Genomic DNA, 19,934 nt, shown 5'->3' with positions numbered 1-19,934 from the left:
CCCTCATGCTGCTGGCTCCTGCAGCAGGATCATGGTGTGGGGCCAGGCACAATGGGAATGGCACGGGAGGCAGGCAGGGGTCTCATCCAGGCAGGGACAGGCGAAGCGAGCTAGGCCATCCACGTCGCCGCAGCAGAGAAGCGCGCTCACTCAGCCGCAGTCTCGCCGTCCTTGCTTGGGGAGGAAGGGAGGGGAGAGAAAGCGACTAGGAGGCAGGGAAGGAAATGCGGTTCATGTGAAGGAGTGCAGAGGTGGTGGGGGATGGCTAGGAATTCAGTAATAAAGATGAACATACAAAAATCCTATTTACCGATGTCAAATATACCACTGAAGGTGAGCAAAAGTTTACTTCAAAAAATGGGAAGAACTATTCAACTTTTTATGAGCAGCCAACTTCGTTTGAGGTCCACAAGTTCTGGCGTTATGGGAGAGAGAGAAAAGGGGACATGAGCTAGATATGAAGAAGAAGAAGAAGAGGAGTTTGGATTTGATATCCCGCCTTTCACTCCCTTTAAGGAGTCTCAAAGCAGCTCACATTCTCCTTTCCCTTCCTCCCCCACAACAAACACTCTGTGAGGTGAGTGGGGCTGAGAGACTTCAGAGAAGTGTGACTGGCCCAAGGTCACCCAGCAGCTGCATGTGGAGGAGCGGGGAGGCGAACCCGGTTCCCCAGATTATGAGTCTACAACTCTTAACCACTACACCACACTGGCTCTATATATCAGATGAATGTCCTGCTGCAGCACTACCATCTCCTGTCTGCTGTGGTGCCTATGTATCATAGTAATCTGTGAATAAAATATTTTGGTAGAAACAGAAATCTGAATTTGAGTACTCTGTCAAGAAGCAAGGGCCAGAACAGAAAGAAAGAAAAATTTATTTATTTTCAACATCTCCACCCCACCTTTCTATAACAATTTCATTAAAACTATATTAGAGCATTAATAAGATTAGAGTAATCATAACAGCAGTAAAACATTCACAAAAGAAACATTCATTAATATAGGACCTAGAAAAGCGACAAATTCCCACAGGAAGGGGAATCATACAGATAATTAATGAGAGATTTTTTTATTATTAAAAGATAAGACTGAGCTGCTGAATAAAGTAAGGAGCTATTGGGATTAATTCCTCTTCATTACCCTTCCAAGAGCTTTGTGTACCTCTTTGTTCCTCAGGGTGTAGATTAGTGGATTTAGCATGGTGGTGACAAATGTATAGAAAAGGGAGACCATCTTTTCCTGGTCACGGGAGTAGCCGGATCGGGGCTGGAGGTAACTGAAAATGGCTGACCCGTAAAACAGCGACACCACGATCAAGTGGGAAGCACAAGTGTTGAAGGCCTTCTGCCTGCCTTCAGCTGAGCGGATCTTTAACACAGCTGCCACAATGTAGGCATAAGAGATGGTGATCAGGCCCACTGGTAACAGAAGGATGGCCACACTGGCAAAAAAGAGGACAGCCTCATTGAGTGAGGTGTCCCCACAGGCCAATTTGATAAAGGCGGGCACCTCACAGAAAAAATGGTCTATTCGGTTCTCTCCGCATCGTGGAATCCTAAATGTCAACACCGTCTGCACTAGTGAATTGCTGAAGCCACTAACCCAGGAGATGGCAGCCATTGTGAAACATAAAGAATGGTTCATAATGGTAGTGTAGCGCAGCGGATGGCAGACTGCAGCATATCGGTCATAGGCCATAAAAGCCAAAAGGACACATTCTGTGGAGCCCAAAGCAAGGGAGATGTACAATTCAGCCACACAGCCGCCATAGGAGATGGACTTGTTTTTCCTCCAGAAGCTCACCAGCATCCGGGGTCCGAGGCTGGTAGTGTAACAGAGGTCAAGGATGGAGAGGTTGCAGAGGAAGAAATACATGGGGGTGTGGAGATGGGGGTCCAGTCGTGACACCACAATGATGGTCGTGTTTCCCAACAGGGTCATCACGTAGCAGATCAGGATAATGGCAAAGAGCAGCATCTCCAAGCGTGGGCGGTCAGCCACTCCCAGTAAGATGAATTCTCCTTGGTAGCTTTGGTTACCTTCTTCCCGTGATGCTTCCCTGTACATCATCTGTAACATCAAGGAGACCTTAATGAATCACAGACAACCAGCAAATGGAAGCAACAGTTATTTGTCTGGGAGATTGTGCTTTCTCCAAGAATCATAGAGCTGTAGAGTTGGATGGGACCCTGAGGATCATTTAGTCCTACTCCCTGCAGTGCAGGAATCTCAACTAAAGCATCCACAACAGATGGCCATCCAACCTCTGCTTAAGAACCACCAAGGAAGGAGGGTCCATCACCTCTCGTAAGACTTCCATACTTGGACTGGCATTTGAGCTCCGGCCTCTAAAGTTTTTGTCCAAGTTATACTTCCGGGTTAGCGCCTCCGGCAATGGCGGATTTCCTCTGATCTGGAGGAATCTGCTCCGTGGAAATCAGGGTCTGGACCGCCACGGCGAGGCGGAGACCCATCAAAAACCACAGGCGGGACCCTGAGGATCATTTAGTCCTACTCCCTGCAGTGCAGGAATCTCAACTAAAGCATCCACAACAGATGGCCATCCAACCTCTGCTTAAGAACCACCAAGGAAGGAGGGTCCACCACCTCTCATAGGACTTCCATACTTGGACTGGCACTTGAGCTCTGGCCTCTAAAGTTTTGGTCCAAGTTATACTTAGTGGGCTGCTGTCATCTCCATACCCGGAAAAGCTGTGCTGGGGATGCACTGGAGGCAGCCTTCAGTGCCTCTAGGTAGGCTTGATGACTTAGTTTGTTTACAAAGCTATTGTACTACCAACCTTACTGTATGCTTGTGAAACATGGACCACTTACAAACGCCATCTCCAACTTCTCAAAAGTTCAAAACTCCTCAAAAACCTCTCTGAAAAATCTTACACATCACTTAGGAAGACAGGTGAACTAATATCAGTGTACTGGAAGAAGCAAAGATCACCAGTGTTGAAGCAATGATTCTTCAACATCAACATCAACATCAACTTCAATATCAACTTCGTTGTACGGATGCCTGATTATTGTCTTCCAAAGCAACTACTCTATTCTGAACTTAAAAATGGAAAGCGTAATGCTGGTGGTCAACAAAAGAGGTTTAAAGACTCAAGGCAAATCTAAAAAATGTAGTATAAACACTGACAACTGGGAAACACTGGCCTGTGAGCACTCCAGTTGGAGAACAGCCCTTACCAAAAGCGCCGTGGACTTTGAAGAAGCATGAACTCAGGGCTAAGAGGAAGGCTTGTATGGCAAACCTTCACCATGATCAACTCCCGCCCAGAAACCTATGTCTCCACAGTTGAAGGTCGTGTGGATCTAGAATTGGCTTCCACAGTCACTTACAGACTCACTGTTAAGACTGTTTTTGTGGAAGACAATCTTACTTGGCTACGAGTGATTGCCAAAGAAGGTTAGAGTGTGGTGCTGACCATGCCAAGGTTGTGGGTTTCATCCCCATATGGGGTAGCTGCATATTCCTGCATTGCAGGGGCTTGGATTAGATTTCATTTCATTTCCATTTCACTTTTAATTTGCATGCCACCTTTTCATATTGCTATGCACAAGGCAGTTTACAAGATGAAGAAACCACCAAATAGACAGAAAAGATCGCACACCTAATAATGATCTGATCCAATGCAAAGAAGCCATAATAGAAACGTAATTTTAAAATAAACAACATACATCAAAGAAAGCAATATTCAATAAGTAAACAGCAAACTTAAATATCAGCAAATAATAATTAATCAGTTTACACTTAACAATTACAGTGGTACCTCTGGTTACAAACTTAATTCGTTCCAGAAGTCCGTTCTTAACCTGAAACCATTCTTAACCTGAGGTACCACTTTAGCTAATGGAGCCTCCCGCTTGTGCTGCGCCGCTGGTGCGCGATTTGTGTTTTCATCCTGAGGTAAAGTTCTTAACCTGAGGTGGTACTACTGGGTAAGTGGAGTCTGTAACCCGAAGTGTTTGTAACCCAAGGTGTTTGTAACCCGAGGTACCACTGTATAATAAAGATTTACTAAACTATAATCAATAAAAATAATGGCAACTCACAATGCATGAAAGACCAGAAAACCATATGAAAGGATCAAATTGAGAAACAAGGGTACACAACTTTTAAAATTATTGGTTTTTAATAGATGGTCCTGTGGGTCCAACTCTGCAATTCAATGATTCTATGAGCCCTCACTAGTGTTCAATTTCATTCAGCAGAGCTTTCCTCCACGCATGTTCGAATCATCTCCCAGCTTGTTTCCTCACCCTTAATTCTAGAGCAGGGCAGTCCAACTTTTCATACCAAGTGGGCCGCAAGAGAATTTCAACACAGAATCCACCAGCTGCACACTGCCTTGCCATGCAGGGCAGGGGAGCGAGGCCAAGATTTGAGGGGGTCCCTCCTGCTGCTTTCCCAAAGCCAGAGAAGCGAGGGCTGGGCTTTGGGAAGGAGGCACGATGCTCCGACGGCATCCTAGAACCTTCCCACCTTCTTCCTAAAGCTGGAAAAGCACTAATTGGGCTTTGGGAAGGAGGCAGGGGGACCCTAAGACCCTGTCAGAGCCCTCGCTCCTCCTTTGCAAAGCCCAGCAACTCACTTATCCGGCTTTGGAAAGGCAGTGCGAAGGCTGCAGGTGGTGGGCAGCATAAGGTGCTGAGGGCCACCCAAAAAGGCCTTGAGGGCCATGTGTTGGACCACTCTGCTCTAGAGTATACTAGGGATCCAAGCGGCGATTGTGTCAACCTTTAGAAGACATCTGAAGGCAGTCCTATATAGGGAATTTTTTTAAATGTTTAATGTTTTATTATGTTTTTATATATGTTGGAAGTGGCTTGGTCAACCCAGTCAGAGGAGCAGGATATAAATAGTAAAACTGTTGTTGTTGTTGTTGTTGTTGTTGTTGTTGTTGTTGTTGTTGAATAGGACGCCCCTATTTTCATTGGAGAAATGCTGGAGGGTACATGAAAGGGACCACATGCATTGATCTTTATGTTGTGATCTTTAATAAATGTACCCACAACCCTGAGATTGAGTCTCATGCTCTACTGAGAGCATTCTCCTCCAACTGCTGTTGTCCATCACTTTCCCGCCCTCAAAACTGGATATTGCCTCTGCTTTGAAAATCCAAGTACGAGAGCTGCATTGATTTAGGGAGGATAAAGTGTGGGACAGCAACAGGCGGAGAACAATGCATGGATGTAGAGGAATTGAAGGAGGCACAAGCAGTTCACATTCCACATTAAGCCAAGGTATGGGTGGCCCCTTAATTATGTTTCTTCCTGTTGTAACAATTGTAAAGTGCTGTGGTAGATGCTGTGTGATTTTTAATTGCATTTTCACTGTTTTAATTTCTGGCGTTCTATTTTGTTGTGTTACAAATTGCAGTCCATAGAATAAAAATACAATTATCCGTATACAATATCTATTTGTATATCCATATACCATATTCATATTCATATTATATTTATATTCGTGATCCGCAAGCTTCATTCAGGTGCTCTGTGGAGTTGTTTGTATTAAATATGTATTCATATTAAATAAATATTCATATTTAATACAAACAACTCCACAGAGCACCTGAATGAAGCTTGCGGATCACTGGTGATCCGCACACCACAGTTTGAGATCCTCTGTTCTTATGGATTATATTACTGGTTAAAAAAACCCAAGAGATCAAGGGGAGACAACTGTCTGTATTGCTAGTGCTACTCAAAGTAGACCCACTGATGAATTTCAGTGGCTCTACTCTGAGTAGAACCTAGTTGCCTGCAACACAATTTGACAATTTATGGGGGCAAGAAAGCTGTGGGGTTTGGTTTCCCCCCTCACGTTCTGCATTGAAACTGCGGACTTAACATATAGAATAAGAGAACAAGAGGAACATACGTTTAAAGAAGATTGGAAAATGTTTATTGAATATATGGGTGAAAATTGTGTACATTTGAAAATGTTGGCAGTATTAAGATAAATTCAACAGTGTAAATAAGTTTTGATGGATGTAGTAATGGAATAATGAATGGTTTAGTTTATGTAAAATATGCAGGAATTTATGTTATGTAAAATAAACCATGGGAAGAGAAGAAGGGATGTCATTGACATTTTAAAATTGTTTAAATGAATATTCTAAAATGTAAAATAGAATGTGTGTGTGACACTGGTTTTACTTAAAAGATTCATAAGCAAGTCAAGGGTGCAACTTGAACTAGTCAGGTTTTCTAATAATGGCAGTAAACTATTCATCATAGTAAAATCTCAGATTCTGAAGAGCTCCAAAACCAAAATTGTCTAAACAGGCAACAATAGAGCAAGTGAAATTCAACATAAGGCTAAAGTGATGCAAACCAGGGCAAAGAAGTCTGAATTTCAGAAACATGCTAACGCTGTCTGCATGGGGCTGTGGGCTCCCAAGGTTTTCCCAATACATCCTGGGGCCATATCAGAAAGCTCACTTATTATATCAGTGTGCTGTAATGAATAAAAAGAGAGAGACAAAACAATTCAGTGCCAGTAATTATTAGGAAAGGGACTGAAAATAAAGGAGCATGGTGATAATGATGATTTAATTAGCGAATCACTTCCTATAAAACATCTCAAAGTGATTTAATATGACATGGATTAATATGCCATGTTTTCAACCCATGGACTTTTTTGTAGGTGTTTTTGGTTTCTTGTGCATTTTGTATTCTCATTTTGTGTTCTTATGTTGTGAACTGCCCTGGGATCTTTGGAGGAAGGGCAGTATACAAATTCAACGAACAACAATAATAATAAATACTGAAAACTGTGCTTTGCTTTGGTTTCCGACTCTCCCACAGTTCTGTAGAACTGAAAGAGGTGCAGAAAAAGACAACTGGAAACAATACAGTCAAGGGATAGAGCAACTTCAAACAAGGAATGTATAAGGAAGTTGTGGGGTGGGGGTGCTCAGAAAGAAAAACCAACAGAGGACACTTCTAGATGCGTATGTTATTGCATGTGTCTTCTGCAACATGTTATTGACACATTAACAGTGAATTAAAGGGACCCCTGACCATTAGGTCCAGTCGTGACCGACTGGGGTTGCGGCGCTCATCTCGCTTTATTGGCCTAGGGAGCCGGCGTACAGCTTCTGGGTCATGTGGCCAGCATGACTAAGCCACTGCTGGCAAACCAGAGCAGCGCACGGAAACACCGTTTACCTTCCTGCAGGAGCGGTACCTATTTATCTACTTGCATTTTGACGTGCTTTGGAACTGCTAGGTTGGCAGGAGCAGGGACCGAGATACGGGAGCTCACCCTGTCATGGGGATTTGAACCGCCAACCTTCTGATCAGCAAGTCCTAGGCTCTGTGGTTTAACCCACAGTGCCACCCGCGTCCCCCCAACAGTGAATTAGCAATGGATTTATCCTGCTTTAGGGCTTGTCCACACTTCCTCTTGCTCCGCTGCTCTCTCCTGGGGAAAACTGCTCTTTCTAGGCAACGGACAAGCGGAAGTGTCGACGAGCCCTCAGTTCTGCGATGCTTCCCCAATGTTAGTGTGTTATTGCTGTACAGATGCAGCAGGACAAAAATAAACTGGAACAGTTGTAGTATAAAAAGTTACAGGATTTCAGCAGCATATTTCAGGTTGTGCACTGCTTGGAAATAGTATGACCATCCGAAAGCTTCTGCAGGCGCAAACTGTATTAAAAGTGGGGTTGGGTATGACCGCCCAGAGAGCACCAAGAAGGCAAATCAGAACAAATATGCATTAAAGAGTGTTTCTGGGGAGGCAGATGCAAAGGGCTGTTGGCACAAAATTTTGCAAAACCACAAGGACTGGAAACTTCCGGCAGAAGTAAATAAAGCAAATTACAGTACTCACCTCTGCATGAAGGAAAAGGCTGCTTCCCATAGATCGAAAGACATAAACTAAACGCCACTTAATCTCAGATCTCCTTTTCATCTCACGTATATTGGTACTCTAGTACAAAGTTTTTCTTCTTTTGCTGGGTCGGCCCCTTCCTAACCTCACTTCTGTCTTCGTAACAATTGTCTTCCCTTCTTCCACTTCTTTTCTCATGTGAGGACTAAGGATACAACTTTTGCTTCTATTCCAGGGATGAATCCGTTGCTCTGGAATTTGTCCTGCTACTTGTAGGAGACCAGAGCTGTCAGCTTGTCTTGGGACTTCGTTCCCATCAACAGATGCACTCTGGCTAGGCTTTTATGGTCCGGAAGCTATGGCCAGAGATCACAGGCTGTGGCAGAAGTTGGCTTGAGGGAGAGGCTGGCAGCATGGAAGGAGAAAGTCGAGCAAAGAGAAGCAGACAGGTGTGGAGAGGTACAAAGAGGCAGGCAGGCAGGCAGATGGATGATAGATGTGGAATGTGAAGAAAGGAAATGCTATGTTCCCAAGAAAGAGTCCAAGGATTATAGACTATAATGAATTAAATGTTGATGTGTTTACTTGTGATAGAAAATAGAGGTGAGAGAAAGGAGTTGAATGCAGTTAGAAGTTAGATGGGAGGAAGCGTCCACTCTTTGTGTGTGTGTTTGTGGTGGGAAAGGGAGAGAGTAAGATCAGGAGAATGGAAACAGATAGGAATATAGACTATCAGAAAGGTTGGAAAGATAGCTGTAGAGCCTCAAAGATTAAATAAAAGGGAGAAGCTGGATCTTCCCTCTCCCCACAACTTGTCTACTTCACCCCAGCATCGTTGCTATTCTGGCTGAGAATTGCACCCCAACTACATGTACCTAGAGACCTCCCACAGCTTAAGCCTCCTTCTTGCAGGGCATTGGAGGGGAAGGGAGCTGGCTTTATGGGGATCTTACTGAAGAAGGGGCTGTTGTTGCTGCGTCTCCAGAATCTAATGGACAATGCAAGGAAGTTTCCTGCACATCACGGAGCCTCAGGGAATCAAACTTCAAGCTGAACAATTAGAGGCAGGCTCCCTATTAAGACATGCAGTCCCAAAGGCCAACTGTCACTCACATGACATCCTCAGGGAAGGCAACTTTCATCAGAGTTATTTCATCATTTGCAGAAGTACTTCAAACTGCTATAATTGTGCCCAAGTTGTGAATCTTGTGTTGCATGTTCGGCAAAGTTATTAACTGTTAGTTTATTGATTCTTCGTTTGGACCCTTTATGTTCTTCTTCCTTGATGCTGCTTTTTGGTTTGGCGCCTACTGGTGGCAATCCAGCCAGATGGGCAGGGTAGAAATAAAATTATTATTAATAATAATAACAATAACAACAACAACAACAACAACAACAATGTTTTCTGTTATTTTTAATGCTTGTTTTCATAGTTCATAAGGTGCTTTGAGCTGCTGCTTTTGGGAAGGGGAAAGTGGATCTGATTTGCGGCAGCCCATGTTGGTAGTGTAGATTTTGGTGATTTTCATTTTTTTAAAAGATTTGGCAAAAAAGGGGGGGTGTTGAAATATGGCAACCCTACTTAAACTACAGCGCCCAGCATTCTTTGGGGAAGCCAGGGCTGTTTAAAGTGGTATTAAAGGTAAAGGGACCCCTGACTGTTAGGTCCAGTCACGGACGACTCTGGGGTTGTGACTCTCATCGGGCTTTATTGGCCAAGGGAGCTGGTGTACAGCTTCCAGGTCATGTGGCCAGCATAACTAAGCCACTTCTGGCAAACAAGAGCAGGGCACGGAAACACTGTTTACCTTCCCACTGGAGCAGTGTCTATTTATCTACTTGCACTTTGACGTGCTTTCAAACTGCTAGGTTGGCAGGAGCAGGGACCAAGCAACGGGAGCTCACCCTGTTGTGGGGATTCTAACCACCAACCTTCTGATCTGCAAGCCGTAGGCTCTGTTGTATAAACCACAGTGCCATCCGCTGTGGTATTATAGTGGTTTAAATGTATGGTGTGTGAAATATACTCGGAGTCATGTGGGAATTTCATGCTCTTTATTTAGCTCATAGTAGTAGCAATGAATGAAACTCCCCCCCCCCTTATTTTATTTTATTTTTACTTTTGTTTGGCGTTTGGTTACCGAGCCTTTTGGCGTCCGCCACCTTTTGCCTCCCCTACCTCCCAGCCTTTACTCTTGCATGGGACAAAACAGGGGTTCTTTTCCCTTTCTCTTGTGCTAGCTGTATCGCAACAGCGGCAGAAGCTTTAAATCTATAAGGAAGATGAAATATACTCGGAGTCGAGTGTGAATTTCATGCTCTTTATTCAGCTCGTAGTAGCAATGAATGAAACTTTCTCCAAAACGTCTAGCTATATATACATTATTTACACAATGGGCCCCGCGTGATTGGCTAATTCCGGGCTGCTCCTGTATGCCAATCAGGTTGTGGATTCACTTCATCCAGGAGCCTGATTGGCTGCTCCTGCAGGCTAATCAGGTCGCTAATTCACTTCCACCTGGAGCTGGATTGGGTGGCTTCTGTGGACCAATCAGACTTCTGCATTCTGGATCCTATTGTTCTAGGATTCAGCTCAGTACATAACAGAAGAGGAGCGTGTAGGCGGCGGGTGTATAACAAGGGTTGCTGCTTCCTCCCTCCTCCCAAGGCTTAATTAACCTTTCCTTCATTGAAACAAAATGAAAAAATTCCTTCCAGTAGCACCTTAGAGACCAACTAAGTTAGTTATTGGTACGAGCTTTCGTGTGCATGCACACTTCTTCAGATACACTGAAACCAAAGACACCAGACCCTCATATATAGTGAGAGGGTGGGGAGGGGTATTACTCAGAAGGGTGGTGGGAATGGGTGATTGGCTGATAGGTGTGGTAAACCTGTTGACGACTGTTAATGACTGCAATGGTCTTACAGGAAAAAGCAAGGGGTGAGATGGCTAAAAATAGCTTTGTAATGTATAATGAGATAAGAATCCAATGTCTCTATTCAGACCAGGTCTCTCCATGGTTTTAAGTTTGGTAATAAGTTGCAATTCAGCAACTTCTCTTTCCAGTCTATTTCTGAAATTCTTTTGTAATAAGACAGCTACTGCTGGTGAGCTTCTGGAAGAAAAACAAGTCCATCTCCTATGGTGGCTGTGTGGCTGAGTTGTACATCTCCCTTGCTCTGGGCTCCACAGAATGTGTTCTTTTGCCTGTCATGGCCTATGACCGATATGCTGCCGTCTGCCACCCACTGCGTTACACCACCATTATGAGCCGCTCTGTATGTTTCAAAATGGCTGCCTTTGCCTGGCTTTGTGGCTTCAGTAATTCACTAGTGCAGACAGTGTTCCGTAAACCAACTGACCGACAAACATATCTACATGCCTCTAGCTACCATCCCAAACATACCAAACAGTCCATTGTATATAGCCAGGCACTACGTTACAGCCGCATCTGTTCCAATTCTACAGACAGAGACTCTCACCTAAGAGATCTACAGCAAACCTTTTCAGAACTAAAATACCCAGCAGATGAAGTTAGACAACAGATCAACAGAGCCAGACTTATACCCAGAGAGAACTTGCTGCAAGACAGACCCAAAAAAGAAAATAACAGAACACCTCTAGTCATCACATACAGCTCCCAAGTTAAAACAGTACAACGCATCATCAGAGATCTACAACCTCTCCTGGACAATGACAGTTCTCTTTCTCAAGCTCTGGGAGGAAGACCTTTCATTGCCTACAGACAGCCACCCAATCTTAAACAACTCCTAACCCACAATAATACTACAACCAGACTTAACACGGACACTGGCACCAGAGCCTGCAATAAACCCAGATGCCAACTTTGCTGCCACATACACCCGGACAACACCATTACTGGCCCCAACAACATCACACATACCATCTCGGGACTATTCAATTGCTCATCATCTAACATTGTGTATGGCATCAAATGCCAACAGTGTCCTTCAGCTCTCTATATTGGACAAACAGGCCAAACCTTACGCCAAAGAATAAATGGACATAAATCTGACATCAAGAATCACAAAACAGAGAAACCAGTAGGAGAACACTTCAATCTCCCAGGACATTCTATACAAGATCTCAAAGTAGCTGTTTTACTACAAAGGAATTTCAGAAATAGACTGGAAAGAGAAGCTGCTGAATTGCAACTCATTACCAAACTTAAAACCATGGAGAGACCTGGTTTGAACAAAGACATTGGATTCTTATCCCATTATACATGACTAAGCCATTTCTCACCTTCTCACCCCTTGCCTTTTCCTGTAAGACCTATTACAGTCGTTAAGAGTCGTCAGCAGGCTCATCTCAGCTATCTGCCAATCTCCCATTCCCACCACCCTTCTGAGTAATACCCCTCCCCACCTTCTCACTATATAGAAGGATCTGGCAACTTCTGTTTCAGTGTATCTGAAGAAGTGTGCTTGCACACGAAAGCTCATACCAAGAACTAACTTAGTTGGTCTTAAAGGTGCTACTGGAAGGATTTTTTTTATTTTGACAGTGTTGACTGTTCAGCTTCCACAGTGTGGACATAACCGAATAGGCACCAGCCTTAATCAAATTGGCTTGTGTTGACACCACATTCAATGAGACTGAGCTCCTTTCTTCCAGTGTGGTTTATCTTCTGTTACCACTGAATGTCATTATAACCTCTTACAGCTACATAACAGCTGCTGTGTTAAGGATCCGCGTAGCCAAAGGCAGGCAGAAGGCCTTCAGCACCTGTGCTTCCCACTTGATTGTGGTGTCGCTCTTTTACGGGTCAGCCATTTGCAGTTACGTCCAGCCTCCATCCAGCTACTCCAGGGAGCCTGGCAAGATGATGTCGCTCTTTTATACATTTGGTACCACTACCCTCAATCCACTGATCTACACTCTGAGCAACAAAGATCTTATGTACTGAAGTTCTCACCCTGGGCCAGCAGGGGGATACTGTAGATAGTTTTCACTCAGGTCCGCATATGCAAATAAGGATAGTTCAGTGATTGGATAGTTACAGAAAGTTGTTACTGTTGCTTTGTAGTTGAGCTCTATATAAGCAGGCTGACTGAGCCCTTCAGCCCAGTTCTGTTCTGGCCTGTGAATAAACAAGAGCTGTTTGAAGAATCGCTGTGTCGTCTGATATGTTTACCCACAACTTAAGAAAAGACATGCACAAAGCTCTTGGAAAAATAATGAGGAAATCAACAACTTGAGTCGAATGGCTGCCCACTTGTTTAAAAAAAGTTTTTTATTTATACTTTTCAAATTGATACATTTCATTAATTTTACAATGCATTTAACATTTCAAAATTTGACTTCCTTCCCCCTCTTTCTGCGGTTCCTTAATTTTTTTCATTTCTGCATTTCCAAATTCATTTAATTTGCTCATTTAATTATCTACTGTGAACATATAGTCTTATAAAACTGCAGATTATTACAATAATCCTGCTAATGTTTTTATCTGTTTACAATTTGTCTGTAATTATTCAATAAACCATTTCCATTCTTTTATAAAGAGTTTGTTATCTTGATTTCTTATTTTTCCAGTAAGTTTCGCAATTTCTGCATATTTCATAAGTTTTTGTGTCCATTCTTCCTTTACTAGGACTTCTACTTCTTTCCATTTTGGCGCAAGTAACATTCTTGCTGCTGTAGTAGCATACATAAATTAATTTATATACAATTTTGGTAGTTGTGTCCCTATAATTCCCAAAATAATTTTTTATAAAAATTTTTTTGTAAATGTTATTTTGAACATCATTTTCAATTCATTATATATCATTTTCCAGTAAGCTTTAACCTTACTACAAGACCACCACATATGATAAAAAGAACCTTCTTTCTCTTTATGTTTCCAACATTTGTTAGATTTAGATTTTGCCAATTTTCTTGGTGTTAGATACCAACGATATATCATTTTCATATAATTTTCTCTTAAACCATAACACGCTGTAGATTTTACATTCAAATTCCACAATCGTTCCCATGCTTCCATATCTATATTATGACTGATATCTATTGCCCAGTGTATCACTGAAGATTTTATTTGCTCATCCTTTGTCTCCCATTCCAATAATATTTTATACATTTTAGACAACACTTTTACATTACATTCCAGCAGGTCTCTCGCCAGTTGTGATATTTGTTCCCCAAAGCCTCATATCCAAACTTTATTAAACACTTCATTCAAATGTTGATATTGTAACTATGTTGTTAATTTCCCAGATAATTCTTTAAATTCTTTTAATTTATACTCTCCTCCCTCTTGTTTTTATAAATTTCTATAAGTTGTCCACCCTTCTGTCATGTTCTTTTTCTTTACTGCTATAGCTTCCAGCTGTGAAAGCCATAATGGTGTTCTTACTTCTAGTAAATACTTGTAACTATCCAACACTCTATACAATTTTTTCCTAATTATATGGTTTGTAAATCCTTTATGAACATTCACCTTTTTGTACCATAAATAAGTGTGCCAGCTAAAAATATTATCATGACTTTCTAAGTCTTAAAATACTTGAATTCTCTAACATCATCCATTCCTTCAACCAAAAAAGACAGGGTGCTTCATAATATAATCTCAGATCCAGCAGGGAAAAACCTCCTCTTTCTTTTGCATCTATTAATTTTTATATTTTATCCTCGGTTTTTTCCCTTGCTAAATATGTTTAGAAATATCTTTTTGTGATGCCCAAAAACAATCCATTCTGCCGATCATTGGAATCGATTGAGACAGAAATAACATTCTTGGCAACACGTTAATCTTTATGGTCAACACTCTGCCTAATAATGAAAGATTCAAATTAGGAACAGAATGGCTGCCAACTCTAATAATAATGAATTGTCCTTCATTCTATGGTGACTTGCAGTGTTGCTTCTGTTCATTTGTTTTTAATGATTATTTTACAGATGTTTTATTGGTGTTTGGAATATTTCAGTGTTGTAACATTGTAATGTAATAATGACATTATTTTTATAGAAAGGTGAGGTGAAAATGCTGTAAATCAGTGCTCCTGATCGGTGGACTTTGGACCCCAGGGGATCCATGGCACCATTCACACAACAAAAGCTGCCATAGAGATATTAAAAATTTAAAGTAAGAGTCCATTTGAAAAGCAGAGGGTCCACAGTCCTCAGTGCCGGATTACCAAATAGGCAGAGTAGTCACCAGCCTATGGGCTCCATGCCCATAGTTTGATCTCCCTTCGAACTAAATCCAGTCCTCTAAATGTGACACCTCATGAGGTCTCCTAACAGCTAATTGGAATACCCAGAAAATATCCATATGTAATGAAATAAATTTCTCCTAACAACTTTGAAAGGTTCTGCAAAGGTAGTTAATTCAAAGAGTTTTGCCCCCTAAGGAGATGGTGCATTCATCCCTTCCCTGGTGCAAGTCACAGCCTCCAGAGGACGCTGTGCAAGGGAAGAGGAGCCAGGTCCTTTGGGGCTTCTTTGCTCATGACTGAAGGGTAACATGTAGTTTTCCCTTAATTACTGAGTCTGAGTTCTGGCCCTTATGGGGCTTCATGATGGTTTCTCAGAGAGCTGCTGAAGAAGGGGAGAGAGAGCAATTTCCTCCACCTCTCCCATCCTCCTGGATAACATCATAAAATCATTTATCCTGACTCTTGAAGGCCCCTTTAGAGACAGAGAGATCATCTTACTATGGCCATGTAGATGTGCCGGTACCAACAGATAGTATGGGAAACAATGCTGAGGCAGAAGAGCCAAGGCGCTGGACCAAATTAGGCAAGCCGACCAGAGTAAGAGTTGCAGGGAGCATTTCTCTTTTCCCACCATCATTTACACTGATCCTTACGGAGATGCCTCCAGTTGTAAGAGAATCTGAATTTCTTTCTTTTTCAGTCTCCTCCTGCCCTTTCCCCCTTGACCCTCTCCCTTCAGATACACATACACACGGCTCTTTCTCTCTGCTTTCTCAAAAACATTTCTTCTTATTTGATTTCATTCTCTACCTGCTTCGACTATAGAACAGGAAGGTATAAAGCAACCTTCTCTGGCGTTGTTCCTGACAGGTGGATTGAATGACAACTGCCATCAATTGACATGATTAATAGTCAGGGGTGTGTGAGGTTTATTCTGAAGCAGCCTTCCCTTTCCTACCACACCACCCCTGCCTGTTGGACTACAACTCCCATCGTCCATCACCATTGGCTAAGGTGTCTGAGGGGTGATGGGAGTAGTAGTCCAACAAAACCCGGCAACTCAAGCATGGAGAATACTGTGTAATACTGAGATAGCTGGACTAATGCTCTTATTGGCTATAAGGCAATTTCATGATGGCCCAGGCTACCCCTGGTATTTTCCACACTACCCTCTTGATGACCTGGACTACAGAGCTGTATCCAGTGTGAGCTCTGTGAGAGTTTCCTTGGCCCAAGGTGGAGCCACCTGCTCCTTCAACACACACCGTCACAGCAGACCAAGAGTCAGGGGTGAGCTAATTCCAGAAATGAAGGGTGCTAAAAGTTCTAACATGACAGGAATTCAAAAGATATTTTGTTTAAAGTAATACAATTTCGTTTTACTTGATAAGTAAAATGGGTGTAAAATTGCATAGATATCATTAAAATTGATTGCCAAGTGCTTACAGTTATTTATTTTATATGATAATATTAAACTTATTTGGTTTTCCAAAAGTAGTTTATGTGCTTCTTCATCAAACGTCGACTTACCAAACTAAATGTTGTTCAGTCACAAAAATAATAGCAGATTTGAATTCCTCACACTCAAGAATACCTTGCAATAATTAAGTTTCAACCCTCAAATGACACGCCCTTCTGAGGTAGTGTGAGGAGTGTCATCTTGAGAAAGGGACCACAAATTATAGGATGGATGGAAGAGAAATGAAGAGAAGAAAAGAGATAAAATATTGGATACACATTTTTCAGAATTAATTTACTTCTCACTGATTCAGAGGTGAGCTAAATCCAAAAATAAGGGTGGCTAAAATGTTTTACTATGACTTGGAAATTCAAAAGATATTTTGGTTAAATTAATACAATTTTGTTTTGCTTGGTAAGTAAAATGAGTGTAAGATTGCATAGATATCATTCAAATTGATTGCCAAGTAGTTGCAGTTATATATTTTATATGATAAAATTAGAATTATTTGGTTTTCCAAAAGCAGTTTATGTGCTTCTTCATCAAATGTGAACATACCAAACTAAACGTTGTCTAGTCACAAAAATAATAGCAGATTTGAATTCCTCACACTCAAAAATACCCCTCACTGAATAAATTGGCAAAAACTAAGTTTCAACCCTAAAATGACACTCCCTAGTGAGGTAGTGTGAGGAGTGTCATATGAGAAAGAAAGGAACCATAAATTATAGGATGGAAGGATGTGAAATGAAGAGAATAGAGATAAAATACTGAATCACCTTTTTCAGTTCATGGGACATGGCACTTTCAACAATATGCTGGTGAGTAATTTTCTTGTCTTGTCCTAAAGTTTCTCTCCTTCACAGCTTTGAGACATGTGCTTGGAAATGTATATGGGGAAAGCGTATGGGAAGGATATTTCAAGCTAAAGTTGGGAAACAGATTAAGCATCTTTATCGCGGATTCCTACTCCCTCCTTAAATTGATTCTTCTTTTAAATACTGGGGGGGGGGGAGCAGCTTTTGTGTTTCTTTTACTTGTATTTGCTTTGCAGCTGATATAATTAGGTTATTCAACCTTTGTTAAGTTTCTCTAAACAAATCTTCCTTATAAGCGAGGTCTCCAACCCTGGATCATTTTATTGTGTACTCATTGTATTTACGTATTTTTAACCGCAAGTCTACATTTTTCTGAGATTTGACCACCAGAATAGTACACAGTATTTGAAGTGTGGCTGACCACTGGTTTACATATAAGCATATGGTAGCTAGTACTTTATTTCAATCTAATTATTTTCAACTCTAATTTGCCTTCTTTATATCACTACAAAATATTATCGTTTTCATTAAGCATCTCAACCCTTACATGTCTTGTTCAGAGTCAAACAACATTTTCCGTTTTTAAAACAGGAATTGGCTAACTCCCAGTTTGTGGGTTCCTGTCAGAAGCCACTGTATTTTGTATGAACTAAACTCTTCTGGTATGTTCTAAAGGTAGCACCATCTAGAGCACATTTAAATATTTATTTGAAAATACTGATATGCCACTACAGTGGTACCTCGGGTTAAGAACTTAATTCGTTCTGGAGGTCCGTTCTTAACCTGAAACTGTTCTTAACCTGAGGTACCACTTTAGCTAATGGGGCCTCCAGCTGCTGCTGCGCCACCACTGCACGATTTCTGTTCTCATCCTGAAGCAAAGTTCTTAACCCGAGGTACTATTTCTGGGTTAGCGGAGTCTGTAAGCTGAAGCGTCTGTAACCCGAAGTGTCTGAAACCCGAGATACCACTGTACTCATAAAAATACCAGAGTGGTTTCCCACTGCTCTGAATAAAAACCATACAATAAAAAAAGCAGAGCAATCTTAAAATCCAAGATCAGTTACGTATTCTCTTCCATTAGCACTATGCGTCCCAACATTCCTGATCATTTCCCATGCTTTCTGGGAGCTGAAGTCCAATGTTGGCTTTCCCTGTGCTAGAATAACCTGGAGCAAGAATGTATGCCCATCCACCCTTCTGCTTGTCCCGTGTGTAGAAAGCATGGGTCCAAGTGATTTCCCACTTGTCCCATGCTTTCTAGGGCCCTGCTACTTCCCCCGGAAAGTCCACACTTAAGTGCTAAATCAGAGCACCCTAATCTTCTGATTGTAACCTGGTTTAACTCCTTTTAATCTTGAATATCAGATTACCCTTGGCCCTCCAGACATAGCTGAACTACAACTCCCAGCATCCCATGCTTTTGGCGATGCTTCCAGGGCCGAAGAGGGTTGTAGTTCAGGAACATCAGGAGGGTTTCCCATCCCTGCATTAAGCCATGTAAAAATTAGAAGGTTTTCTCATTGTACACATGGTACATGGGTGATCTCAACCATACCAAGATGCCACTATTGCTTTTGTGTCAACTGTTTATTCCAGCTCCATTTTGAGTAGGTATTTTCCTATTTTTGTTTCTTCCTTTTCTAGATAATGTACAGGGAAGGATTGTGGGAAGAAGGTAATCAGAGCTACCAAGGAGAATTCATCTTACTGGGAGTGGCTGACCGCCCACGCTTGGAGATGTTCCTCTTTGCCATTATCCTGACCTGCTACATGATGACCCTGTTGGGAAACACAACCATCATTGTGGTGTCACGACTGGACCCCCATCTCCACACCCCTATGTATTTATTCCTCAGCAACCTCTCCTTCCTTGATCTTTGCTTCACCACCAGCCTCGGACCACAGATGCTGGTGAGCTTCTGGAAGAAAAAGAAGTCTATCTCCTATGGTGGCTGTGTGGCTGAATTGCACATCTCCCTTGCTCTGGGCTCTACAGAATGCGTCCTTTTGGCTGTCATGGCCTATGACAGATATGCTGCAGTCTGCCATCCACTGCGCTACACTACCATTATGAGCCACTCTTTATGTTTCAAAATGGCTGCCATCGCCTGGCTTTTTGGCTTCAGCAATTCACTAGTGCACACAGTGATGACTGTTCAGCTTCCACGGTGTGGAGAGAACCGAATAGACCATTTTTTCTGTGAGGTGCCAGCCTTAATCAAACTGGCCTGTGTTGACACCTCCTTCAACGAGGCTTTGCTTGTTGCTTTTAGCGCAGTGTTCCTTATAGTACCACTAGGCCTCATTATGGTCTCTTATAGCTATATTGTGGTTGCTGTGTTGAGAATCCGCTCAGCAGAGAGCAGGCAGAAGGCCTTCAACACCTGTGCTTCCCACTTGATCGTGGTGTCGCTCTTTTATGGGACGGCCATCTTCAGCTACGTCCAGCCCGCGTCCAACTACTCCCGCGATCAGGGCAAGATGGTTTCCCTTTTCTATACATTTGTTGTCACCATGCTCAATCCCCTAATCTATACCCTGAGGAACAAAGAGGTACACAAAGCTCTAAGAAGACTGACGAAGAGAACTTAAGACCAATGTCTCCCAACTCCATG

At 42.3% G+C, this 19,934-nt stretch overlaps 2 protein-coding genes and 1 pseudogene across 4 annotated transcripts; 2 read left to right on the top strand and 1 right to left on the bottom strand.

The window, feature by feature from the left end:
* Nucleotides 1-1,011: 1,011 nt before the first annotated feature.
* On the bottom strand, nucleotides 1,012-8,139 carry LOC308469269 (putative olfactory receptor 2B8). Its single transcript, XM_080991451.1, has 2 exons — nucleotides 7,861-8,139; nucleotides 1,012-2,072 (listed from the first exon to the last, which is right to left on the bottom strand). The coding sequence occupies exons 1-2, from the start codon at nucleotides 7,939-7,941 to the stop codon at nucleotides 1,125-1,127; spliced, it is 1,029 nt and encodes a 342-aa protein (XP_080847577.1). The 5' UTR covers nucleotides 7,942-8,139; the 3' UTR covers nucleotides 1,012-1,124.
* A 134-nt stretch (nucleotides 8,140-8,273) lies between these two features.
* Nucleotides 8,274-12,794, top strand: LOC308465092 (olfactory receptor 2G6-like; annotated as a pseudogene). Its single transcript has 3 exons — nucleotides 8,274-8,309; nucleotides 10,963-11,212; nucleotides 12,393-12,794. The product of its transcript is annotated as an olfactory receptor 2G6-like (transcript).
* A 3,015-nt stretch (nucleotides 12,795-15,809) lies between these two features.
* Nucleotides 15,810-19,934, top strand: LOC308472075 (olfactory receptor 2G3-like). Of its 2 annotated transcripts, none has more exons than XM_080996562.1 (2): nucleotides 15,810-16,329; nucleotides 18,964-19,934. In XM_080996562.1, exon 2 carries the CDS (start codon nucleotides 18,967-18,969, stop codon nucleotides 19,909-19,911), a length of 945 nt encoding a protein of 314 aa, XP_080852688.1. In that variant the 5' UTR covers nucleotides 15,810-16,329; nucleotides 18,964-18,966; the 3' UTR covers nucleotides 19,912-19,934. The 2 variants fall into 2 exon arrangements, with proteins under 2 accessions (XP_080852688.1, XP_080852687.1); XM_080996561.1 differs by lacking the exon at nucleotides 15,810-16,329 and adding an exon at nucleotides 17,099-17,319.

The sequence above is a fragment of the Podarcis pityusensis genome (genome assembly GCF_964106645.2).
Source record: "Podarcis pityusensis genome assembly, chromosome: 2".
In the NCBI taxonomy this organism is placed as follows: Eukaryota; Metazoa; Chordata; class Lepidosauria; order Squamata; family Lacertidae; genus Podarcis; species Podarcis pityusensis.
The sequence above is the reverse complement of the archived record's forward strand: the minus strand, read 5'-3'. Positions and strand labels throughout refer to the sequence as shown.